This window comes from Gadus macrocephalus, chromosome 8 (genome assembly GCF_031168955.1).
Source record: "Gadus macrocephalus chromosome 8, ASM3116895v1".
Classification (NCBI taxonomy): domain Eukaryota; kingdom Metazoa; phylum Chordata; class Actinopteri; order Gadiformes; family Gadidae; genus Gadus; species Gadus macrocephalus.
The window spans coordinates 5,293,886-5,306,316 of record NC_082389.1 but is presented as its reverse complement, the minus strand read 5'-3'; the positions used below and the strand labels follow the sequence as shown (position 1 = coordinate 5,306,316).

Here is a 12,431-nt window from a genome sequence, read left to right as displayed (position 1 = left end):
GATTTCGATGAGGACGAGTTCGCCTATCCTAAAAGAGCTGCAGACCCAAATAACCCAAAGGGAGTTAAAGAAGAAATCCGGTGTCAAATTGATATGTTTAATATGATAACGAGTTGGATTGATCGTTTGGGTGCAAAATAGCGCATGTAGACGCATTCTTTATTTGGCTGTTTTTAGCCGATTCTAACAAAACGCTATAAACTTGGAACGATTAGGGCATGTCTCTTTGGAAAATCTAAATCGCTATTTTAAAACACTTAAAAGGCTAGAAATAGCCAGACACTTCTCTGGTAGTATAATAAGGGTATTACAATATAAAACGAGGCATTGACAACTTGGTAAGTGTACGGATTGTTTATTAAAAATTACATTTTATACACAATACTATCAGTAGTTCATTCGTCGACGCCATCCTGTCTTCTTTAAGACTCGATAAGTCGATCGGCGAACGCAGAGCTTGTTGACGGATGTAGGGCTGTACACGTGAACAACTTGGGTTGTGTGCAGTGCACGAAGTGTAGCCTCAGCTTGGAGAACAGCTGTGCCTGTGGAAGAAAGAGGAAAAGACAAAATGGTTCGTGTCTGTGCCTTTCCTGGTTGCGGCACCAAAATGAGACGTTACAATCCAGAGACTTTTCACAGGCTACCTCTGCAGGAGTCTAATTTGAGGCAGTGGCTTGCTGTGTTGCAAGTCGACGTCGAGACGCCAGTCCAAACGCTGAAAACTAAGGATTACCGTATCTGTAGTCGACATTTTGATCCGAACGACTTTTCCATTCCTAACAAAAGGAGATCTTGCCCTGCAAAACGCATGCGGCTGAAGAGAAATGCCATTCCGATAGCGGCGCGTCTTGCACAGGAGGTAGATTGTTTGGTTATTTAATGCAATTTTACCCTACTCGGCAATTTGAGAAATCCTGTGGGGGAAGTGAATCACTAAACTTTGCGTTTGATAACAAGTTGTTCAGCTTTGTAAATCGCGAAGCTATACATTAAGTCGATTATTGTCTAGCCTACCATCAGAAATGGGTAGAAGTGAACGAGAGAAGAGAGGGGGAGGTTGTTCGGGTGTTCCTCATACCTTGAACGTGCTGATCGGGTATGGATGCTATGCTGCGGTAAAGTTAAAGGCAGGCATTTAAATACAAGGAAACTTGCATCAATTATATTAAATTTTCATTGACTTATTTCATAAATGGGAATAAGAGGACGTGAGGGGGATCTTGTGAAAATTGTCCAGGTAAGCTACCTGGTCGTTCTGTGAATGGCCCGAGATGGTTGGGGCGGTTGGTTTGTGATCAATGCTGGCCCCACCAACTCGGGTCTGTTGGTCAATATTCCTTCTACATGATTAACAATGGTCGATGACAATAGGATACATTACCAAATGTTCAGCATGTTACTTTGAAATTAGTTTAGTGTTTCAACATCCTTAGCCCTCTATGTCATATCTTGGTAAAAGTTGTAGCACTGAGTGTTTCATAAGTCCTGAAGCCCTTACTTTATTTGCAGTGAGACAATCATGTAAAAAGGGAAAGTTTTCATTGAGCAATTAGACTTTTTCTTCAATTACTCTGTTGTATCAATTCGAGAAAGTGAAAGATCATCTTGTGAGTTGTCCGGGTAGGCTAACCTCTATTTATTGTGTATAAGGAGTCTTGCTGAGATGGATGGGGGTGAATGGTTGTGAGAGTTGTTTGAAGTAGCCTACGATCCCATTGGTCACAGAAGACCAGTATCCGTTTATGTTGCCAAAAGACAGTATAAAGTACAAATGCTGCATGCCTTCAGCATTTTACAGTGTACTGTTCAGATTTTTCCCATCATCAGATACAAAATCGAACCTGTATGGCACAGAAGTAGCAGTGATTCATAACTAACACGTTATTGATGTTGATTATTTCAGTTCAGTTCATCTTTAAGTCCATTTCACCTTTGGTGTCAAATATCCGCTTTGTGATTGAGGAAGCTTCTGTCCTTTTGGTTTTTTAATTTTTTTTGTGATGGTTTCATACAATTCTGTTACTTATATATCTCATTAATTTATGTGAATGCTTGGCATTGATCAATCACTACCATCTCTCTTGCAGACTGCGCCGTGTGAGGAGAGCTGTCCCGGGATGACCTTTGAAGTATCAGAGTTAAACTTTGATGAGGAAAGCAATTGTTCAAATGAAGAAGGAGGGGAAGCAGCAGAAGAAGAAGAAAACATTTGTTCTAATGAAGAAGGGGAAGAAGAAGTAGAAAGGATTGACGACGCTGATTCAGACTGGGAATTGGAACTATCTGACAAATTAGAGAGCGATGACTCTGACCAATTGGAGAGTGATGACCATGACCAATTGGAGAGCAATGATTCTGAATTGCATAGAAGGGTACGTCAACTTTGTCCGGATTGCGGTGCCTTTTACTTTACGTCTAAGACTCACACATGCGAGTATAAAATCAAGCCAGTTTCCTGCAACGTTTGTGGTAAGAGATGTGTGGACAAAAGTGCCCTGAAAGCTCATAGCAGTATCCACAAGGAAAGCTATGAGCACCCCTGCAAGTTCTGCATGGTTCCCTTTAAAACAAGACTTTATAAACTGGCCCATGAGAAAGCTCACACCCACAAAGCAAAACCATATGAATGCCCTGACTGTTCCATGTCGTTTTCCAAGCTCCCAGCACGCAATTTACACTTGAAAGGCCACAGGGGTCCCAAAATACTTTCCTGCCCCCATTGTGCTTTGGAATTCCGGTATCATGGCCCTTTGGAACGACACATGTTGGTGCACACAGGCATGAAGGAGTATGTGTGTGAGTTCTGCCATCGCTCTTTCAAACAGCCGGGCCACCTTAAATCCCACCTGCGTGTGCACACCGGGGAGAAGCCCTTCCAGTGCCAGCACTGTGACAAGAGTTTCAATCACAACGTGAGCCTGAAGAGTCACGTTATGAGGTACCATAAAGAGGGAGTGTCAAATTTTGGGCCTATCGGACCTGTGAAACAGACCAAAAGGGCGGAATTTCAGTCCATGGGTAGACCCAGAGGAAGACCTAAAAGAAATGCAGCAACTAGAGAGCAAAACTCTGTTCCTGCGGTGCGAACCACAGCTGCTGAGATGTCAGTGAAGGGACGTTTGAGGAGAGACTCTTCCAAAGACATTGATGGTGATTGGAGTGACTGGGACCGATCCTCTGAACTGACAGAAGAGGACAAGATGGAGGAAGTGAGGAAGAGCAAAAGGAAATCCAGCCATAGTTCCAAGACTTTTTCTATTGCAGAGAATGATTCGGAGAGCGACTCGGACAGTCACCCTGAGGAGGAGGCTAAGAAGAGTAAAGTGGTGAAAAGTGAGAAAACAGGACGTTGTAGAGGAAGGCCGAGGACTAAACCTCTCAATCAACATTAAAATCCATTTAATTGTTTAAATGTGACATATCTAACATACAAACACTTCTTTCGGGAACTGAGTGGGTATAACAAAGTAGGTATTGGTTTGGGATTAGGGAAACTTGGATTAAAGAATTTTCCTATTTTGTATAGTGTAAATATTGTATGGACAGGCAGTGGGCAGTTTTGTTTCATCTTTGTATTAATATTTGAAATACTTTTTTGAAATTCTATCTAATTACATATTCCCAGGAGGTGGAATAACTGGGACTAATGGTGAGTGTTCTTCATGTGTAATATAAAACGGTATCATAAGGTTGCCATTATTATATTTTTGGGATTTCATTAGTTAGTCTGGTGACTTTGTAAGTCTCCGCCGGACAGAATCTTTGTCTTTGATCTGTGTTGAATGCAAGTTTAAATTCTGCATCCTTTTAAGTAATTATTATTGATTGCTCCATTAAAATTGAGTGCTTTCCCTGAATTGCTCTAGCCCATTTAACGGTCCTCGTTCCCAAAATATCCACGTTCTTTGCATGTCAGTCGTGAAGAGGACACACTTTTCTTAAAAGGGTGCCTGTTGATATCATTCCTTTGAAATAGCTTTCTCCGGTAATTTCCTTTTGTGTGCTGCAATTTGAAATGTTTCCTAGCTCTAGCGCTTTACCCCAATGACAGCGACGGTCGCTGGTTGTGCCAGGTTGAAGGCGGGGGAGGCAGCGCAGCAAGCTACAAGACTAGTCGCCTGCAGCGAATGGATCCCCTGGATCCAGCGTGGATCAAGCTGGCCTCAGCCATACATTTGCCAGCCAGCACCACAGCCCAAGGCCCCCTGCTCAGAGAGGGAGCTGGGGAATACCGAGGGCTGTTCAGGGCCGCTTGTAGAGCTACCACTGCGGCCCAGCTGTTAGGTCTCTCTCCTCCCCGCCGGGCCAGGCACCCTATTCCAGTTATACCAGTTTCCGACATTGATAAGATATTTTGTACTTTCATTTATAACGTTATTACTCGTAAAACAACTCAATGAGCTGAAATCTAAATAATAGGCGATGGTGATTTGTGCATATTGTTTCTGGGTTAATAAAAATAATGCTCCTTCTTGGAACTTGAGACTCATCAGGCTATGTATTCAATAATTAGTTAGCTCTTAAATCTTTTATTACATTTTTTGATTATTTTACATTTTGAAAGTAATTTAAAGTTTAAAGTAATTACAAGGTAAATGTTACAAGAAGTACTTCGACATTGCTGTTTGAACATTTAATTTAATGTTGCCCATGGAAATCATTTCATTTTCGGTTTCATCAACTCTGGACACAGTGAGGTGGTTGGATAGACATTCAACCAATCAAAGCCACGGACCTCGTGACGCTCCGCTGAGCGACGGAAGAATGTAAACAGGAGCAGGTTATGGTGCATCACAGATATGTCTGTGGACGAGTGGTGCCGTTTTTGCCACAAGTATTTGAAAACACTAGGTATCATTGGCCACTCGACCTTGATTTTCGGAGTAACAGGAAAGGCCAAAACCGTCTTTCATCGCCTTGTCGATCTGGGATTGACTTTGAGAAAAAGTCCTGAAAGATCCATGCGATCGTGTCGGAACTGTATCACCCTACTCTCTAGAATCGAGAGGGATTTAGCAGTCTTCAGAAAATGGGAAGTCCAGGAAAAACAAGCCGATTCAAACGAAGGAGCGTCGGCCTCCACAACAACAGATAAAGGGGATCTGGAGACTGCTCCTTCAAAGACGTACAGGGCTCCAAAAAAGGTATGGTTTAATCCTCCAAATCTGACAGGAATATCAGTGTCCGAACAGCTATATATAATAGCGGTTAAGTGGCGTTAAACTTTGACTCCACACATATTCAGACATTTGGAAACTTGGATTGTTGTGAAACCAAAGGCATACAAAGATTAATGAAGCTTTCCCCAGAGGTGCAACATTGGAGAGATAATTACCATTAAATAGCCTACAAACTATATTGTATATCAATTTAAACAATAAAACATTCGACCTTGTTTTGATTGTCATCTCAGGGATCTCTTGCAAGTCTATTGGCCATGTGAATTATTTTTCCAAGTTTGTAGCCAGGTAGTTCAAAAAATTATTATTTTTTTGGACAGCGAGATGTCTTTCTTTCTATGATTTCAAAACAAATTTGTTGGTCACATTTTTGCATTACCAGGGTATGCAAAGGGTTTGTCTCCTGGACACATCAATAGTAAATTGCTGCAATAGTGAATTGATTCACTATTTAATTAATTTCAATACACTTAAGAACCCATTATCTAGCGACATCACTGGTTGGATGTAAACACTGCGGATCGCAACTCATGGTTTTTGTGATGGTTTCATGCAATTGTTAGTCGTATCTCATTAATTTAAATGTATGCTTGGCATTGTTTAATCACTACCATCTCTCTCACAGACTGCACCATGTGAGGAGTGCTGCCCCGAGATAACATTTGACATATCAGAGTTTATCTTTGATGAGGAAAGCAATTTTTCAACTGAAGGAGGGGAAGCAGAAGAAGAAAACATTTGTTCGAATGAAGAAGGGGAAGATGAAGATGAGTTTGCCGTCTTTGAAACAGGCTGGGAAAAAGAAGATTTTGACCAATTGGAAAGCGATAACTATGACCAGTTGGAAAGCGATGGCTCAGATTCTGTATTGCATGAAGGTTTACAACACCTTTGTCCAGAATGTGGTGTCTTTGTCTCCACGTGCAGGATTCACATTCACACATGCATGGATAGTAACAAGCCGTTTTCCTGCAATGTTTGTGGCAAGAGCTGTCTGGACGCAAGCGCCCTGAAAGCTCACAGCAGTATCCATGGGGAAAGCTTGCCCTTAAAAACAAGACTTGATCAACCTCCCCGTGAGGGAGCCCACATACCCTGTGCAACACCACATAAATGCCCTGACTGTTCCTTGTCGTTTTCCAACCTCCCTGCACTTAATTTACACGTCGAAGGTCACAGCGGCCCTAAAGTATTTTCATGCCCCTATTGTACATTGGATCCCCTCACGGTCTCCGACACGAACAGACACGTTATGGTGCACACTGGCATGAAGCAGTATGCGTGTGATTTCTGCAGTCGCTCCTTCGACCTTCAGAGCCACCTTAAATCCCACCTGCGTGTGCACACCGGGGAGAAGCCCTTCCAGTGCCAGCACTGTGACAAGAGCTTCAATCACACCGTGAGCCTGAAGAGTCACCTCGTGCGGTTCCATAAAATAGTTTCCCTTATGGCTAGACGCTCAGAGTCAAGCCAACCAGGGCCCTCAGGGGCCCCGGCAACAGGGGGGACAAACTCTATTCCTGCTGTGCAAGGGAAGGCCCTGGACCCAATTACAACAGCCGACACGTTCGATGTGGGCTATTTGAGGAAACCCTCTTCCAAAGACATTGATGGTGATTGGAATGACGGGGATCGAACCTCAGAGCTTACAGAAGAAGACGAGACGGAGGCGAGCAAGGCAGTGAGGAAGAGGAAGCGGAAAGCCAGCCTTGGACCAAAGACCTATTATATTGCAGAGAAGGATTCTGAGAGTGACTCGGATAGCAGCCCTGAGGAGGAGGAGGGTGAGAAGAGACAAGCTGTCAAAAGTGAGGAAATAGGACGATATAGAGGAAGGCCTAGGTAGAAATGTTGAATGTTCAAACAAAATTTAACCAGAACTGGGTGTATGTATTTGTTTGGGGTTGGGATTAAGAATAAAGGCATTCAAATGTATTCCCATTATGTAACTAAATTACACATTGGATGCTCAGTGATTTCTACCACCATGTCTAATGGACGCAAGCAGCAAACAAGACCATTGGTCTTGTTTTTACAATTTTATAACTGGGCAAAATAATTGTTTGCTGTCCAATTATCACCACAATCAGATGAAATGAATGGCTTAAAAGGCTTTAAGCCATTTATTTCATCTGATTGTTGCTGAGCAGAGCTTTTGCTGTCATTGACTCCATGTTTCTGAGAACCCACATAAAGTTAATACTAAATACCCCAAATGGGCTGCAAAGCCTTGTTTGGTCTTATATTGACAAAAGCGACCATAAGACACACATTTACATTACATGTTTAACACTAACATTTGTTTGGTAACACCTGACACACAGGGTTTGATCAACCATTAATTCAGCAATTCCATATCAATCATTGTTATATCGGTTAGTGTTAACTATTAAATAATGTTTTGATTAATACCGTCCTTAGTTGACCTACATTAACATTAACTTACTTAAGATGACAACCAATTGTAAACATTACTACTAAATTTAAAGAAATAATTTAGTAACTAAATTATTTTCAGATACATTTTTTTAACTGTTAACTGTTAATTATCTGTTTGTTAATGATCATTACTGGCTTTAACTAATGTTAATTAATGGTAACATAATGCACCCTTATTGTGCACTGTCCATTTTATATAAACTAAAATGTCAGTCTTAACGTTGTAGTTGCTGTTTATTATTAATGAAATGTCAATTTGTACGTAATCATGCCAAGCTTTGGCTGCCTTTTTCTGATACGTTAAGTTGGGTGAATTGAGAAAAACATTGTTGTTGGTGGCTATAACGAATTAGTGCTAGGTTACACATTATTAAACCTTTCTTCATACTTTTATACAATATCTTTTAAATGAAAATTTGGTGCCAATTTATCGCCGTGGATTTGCAAGGAATTTATGGAAGTAATCATTTAAAATCGAAATACATGACTACAGTCAGTCATTATATACATGATGTCATAGTGCATAATTCCTCTAGGTGTCCTCCTTGTGCCACCAATACTGAAATAATTGTCACGGCTTTTTTTTATTTATTTTTTTTACCTCTAATGGCTCTTCTTCTAAAATAACTCATCGTGCCCATTTTATACAATTTGGAAGGAGCAGCTGTTGTGCCCCATTTTCCTTCATTCCTTTTCTTATTATCTAACCAAATAACACTCTGTTGTACTGCTGCTTGAGGATGAGTGCTCAGGTAAAAGTGCTCTTTCTACCATCTGCTTTGTCTCTAATATTGGGGCCACATCAGACTTAAAAATGTCAGTGAATAACTGCTGATTTGTTCTTTTTAATATTTCAGTTAGCACACTTTGCTATCCCTGGTAATTTCCCCGTATTGCACAAATGAAACCTTTTTAAAAAGGAGAATATCATTTTAGTTACTAACTCACAAAGCAGATTTCATTAATTAAGTCAGTCTACCCTGACTTGTTTGTTTTGCCAGGACAAGCAGGTCTTGTGATTTGTTTTTAATTGTTCATTATTATTCATAGACACGAGGGAGTTTGATCACTACACCGCTTATGTTTATTCGATATGCATGTATGTATTATGATTAAAACGGTCTGTCCAGATTACCAAGCCTTCTTTGCATGTCTGCTTAAGAGGACATGGGTCTCTTCAAAGGCTATCCATTGTCCTCCTTCTCTTTCATTTAGCTTTCTCCTGTCATTTCCTACTGCAATTACACTTGAGCTGCAATATTCCATGTCCCCCTTTTTTCTGTCTTATAATGACTTCAAATGGTGCACTGTTCCATTGACTTTAATCTTGGCTGTTATTTTTAAACAATCACAGAGCCTTTGTATACTTTGTTGGTGATTCTTTTCTCTGATCAATAACGGCTGCACTTCTCTCTGAATCCTCATTCATTTCTGTTCTTTTTCTCCTTCTGTCTGTCACACGGTGAGAAGCCATCCAACAAATACATCTCACACAAATACAAGGTTAGCTTCAAAGAAGATTGCCCTGCGAGCCACAATGGTTCATGTTTATGTGTGCTATGTGTGGTCATCGATAGATGAATGACTAGATTGAATATTGATGAAAGATGAACCAAATTATAGTTTTCTGGTGAATACGTAAGTTTTAAATGGTAAATGGACTGCATTTATGTAGCACTTTTCTAACCAGTGGCCACTCATACCGCTTCACAATATTGCCTCACATTCACCCATTCATGCACACATTCACACACCGACGGCGGAGTCAACCATGCAGGGCGACAGCCAGCTCGTGAGGAGCAGTAAGGGTTAGGTGCTCGCTCAGGGACACCTCGACACTATAGGAGGAGCCCGGGATCGAACTAGCAACCTTCCGGTGACCAGCCAACCCGCTCTATTTCCTTAGCCACATGCCGGCAATTTGATAAACTCATATGAGCAGTATTAAAACGTGTTTATGCTACCTACTTACGGCAAGAACAACCAGTAGCAGGGCTTACAGGGTGTACAGGGCCGCTAATGCTGGGGTTCGTTGGGCTGACTTTACTTGAGCTATAATGTTCAAACTGCCCCTGATGTTGCAGACCATGTTTCTTGTCTGTACTCTGTACAATGGAGAGTGGTACATTGTTGTCATAATGCTGCGAGGATTGGTAATATCACTGTGCAGGAATCTAGCAAATTCTATTCTATATTTTACTACGAATTCTACAGTCACTTTCCTCTCTGCTAAATTTTGTAATTATGATTATATATATATATATATATATATATATATATATATATATACTTATGAATCATTTGAGCAGTATTATATTCCTGTGTGAATGTGTGACCTCAATCGACCCGAAGAAGTGTTAATGATGTGATCTCTCTCTCTCTCTCTCTCTCTCTCTCTCTCTCTCTCTCTCTCTCTCTCTCTCTCTCTCTCTCTCTCTCTCTCTCTCTCTCTCTCTCTCTCTCTCTCTCTCTCTCTCTCTCTTAATATATATACATTTTGACATGAATATATAGATTGTTTTATTGTTTTTGTATCACCTTTTAAAAATCATTGGATGTATGAAGTGAGTCATCATGAATCCTAATTTAATAAAAAATATGCCACACAAAAACAGCTAAATTCATTATCACGTTTGCGCTCAAATAGTTCTCTAATACAGAACACACTTTCACAGTTTAGCCCCTTCTTATTCCTCACGTACAATACAAATCCAATTAAAATTGTGCTAATGCAACCTGGCGCTAAATGCCATTAATTCAGCAGAGCAAAATTGCATTGAACTACTGTATCATTTCATAATCCTAATATGCCACAGCAAACATCGACAGCCATAGCTCAAGCAACATATGCATATGCTTCAGGCTTGTACATTTATATTCCCCTGTATTCATACTAGCACTAGCAGCATATACAGGTTATCTTCTAAGCCCTGAAATGAGAACCAGAGCCAGCCAACATGTCCCCAACTCTGCAGGGCTCTCTCTGCCCTTCCCTCTCTGACACCGTGACTCTTCCGCCACCCCCCAAAAAAACAAAAAAAACACTTGCCCTTTAGCACATCTGCATTTTAATGACTGCTCTTCTCCCCCAAAGGCCTCGCCCGGTAGCCAGGATGCGTCTCTGAGACGAAGGTCACCCCCGATGTGAATCGAACCGCCAGTATACACGCCGGTGTCGCTAACTCTACCCCAAGGAGCTCCATGAGACCTCAGCCACCCTACACACCCACCCCCCGGCCCCAGCCCACCCACCTGGTCTGACTCGCTTCATGCCTTCTGCTTTCTCCCTTCACACCGCCTACCCTTGTATTATTTTCTTTCCCAGCGCCAGCACCCATCCATCTCTCCCTCATTTCCCTTTTTTCGGGCATCTCGCCTCACCCTCCTCTCCCTCAGCGGTCTGCAGTCCACAAGGGCAGCGGGATCTGACTGGAAACAGACAAAGTTGGCTCCAGTACTCCAGTGGCGACGTGTGTTCTGCTGATCAGAACACACACACACACACACACACACACACACACACACACACACACACACACACACACACACACACACACACACACACACACACACACACACGATCAAATCGGCCATTCCTGCCATAATGCTATTCCTTTCACAGTGTTTTTATAACACGCTATGCAATGCATACCAAACCTGTAAGCCAATAGCATATATATTTGTTTAAAATGTGTGTGTGTGCGTGTTATGTGTACACGGCAGGCCCAAGGTTTACAGAGCTTACATGAGAGTAAATGCAGAGTAATGCGGTCAACTTATTGATGGGGAAACTAAACGTTTTTCCAAGGTCCACCCCCACCTCCCCCCCCATCCCCACCCTTTCCCAAATCGAACCCCACTGATGGGGGAGCAGTGACGACCTCAGGGGATACTCTGTAATAACCCAATGTGCAATACGGAGCATGCATCACATCAAGCCACTCGCCGCCCCCCCGTGCCCATTAAGGAGTCTGTCATGGCGACAAGGCGAGCCGTTAGAGAGTCGTCTGAACAAGGTCAATGGAGGCCATCAACCTTAAAGTCCATCCGTCACATCATACAGTAGGGAGCGATGGGATTGGCCGTCTGGCACCGTGGTGATGATGATGATGATGATGATGATGATGATGATAATGGGTCATGGCTGACCTGCTGCTTCATGACACAAGACTTCAGTCAGCTGACATAAGATGACACTTTCCCGCGAGAGAAATCCAGTCAACGCTTATTTACTTAGATTCTACCTTACTGAGTGGGTCTTTTGGATGCATTGTGTCTTGGACGATGCACAAAACTGAAATGAATTAAAGCACAGCCTGATGTACGATGAGTAGGGGCGACAGGTTGAATTGTGAGTGCGAGGAAAGCAAAAACGTAATTAAGATTGTTTTGCAGTCTTTCAGTTTGAGTAGTGGGGACGTCCTGTCATTTGCACAAAATACCCAGTCCTCAAGAAAAACTTGCAGAATGGCGTCACTCCTTGATTGAACCCCATGTTCAATCAAGCCTACGGGTCGGTACAGAGGCAGAGCAGCCCAACTTAGCATCTGAATAGAGTTCTAGGCCTGCTTGAACTTGGACCGCAGGACCCAGGACTGCTTCCCCTGATCCGCGGCGTTCACCCGACTGTTGGCTGTGTTTGACAGGTCAACAAAGTGTAATGTGTCCATCTCAAACACGACAACAGGGGTAATCGGTTGTCGTGTGGAACATTTATCCATTGCTGCACTTCAGAATCTGCTGTGGTTCACTGAGTTATGGGAGGTGTGGGGTGATCTCTCAGGGCTACAGCACGCTGTCTGCTGCCAG

At 42.3% G+C, this 12,431-nt stretch overlaps 1 protein-coding gene across 2 annotated transcripts; it reads left to right on the top strand.

Moving 5' to 3' along the window:
- Positions 1 to 435: 435 nt before the first annotated feature.
- LOC132462637 (zinc finger protein 28-like) lies at positions 436 to 8,756 on the top strand. Of its 2 annotated transcripts, none has more exons than XM_060058264.1 (3): positions 436 to 574; positions 2,091 to 5,147; positions 5,809 to 8,756. In XM_060058264.1, the coding sequence occupies exons 1-2, from the start codon at positions 572 to 574 to the stop codon at positions 3,393 to 3,395; spliced, it is 1,308 nt and encodes a 435-aa protein (XP_059914247.1). In that variant the 5' UTR covers positions 436 to 571; the 3' UTR covers positions 3,396 to 5,147; positions 5,809 to 8,756. The 2 variants fall into 2 exon arrangements, with proteins under 2 accessions (XP_059914247.1, XP_059914246.1); XM_060058263.1 differs by having other exon boundaries at positions 452 to 862.
- The last annotated feature ends 3,675 nt before the right edge of the window (positions 8,757 to 12,431 follow it).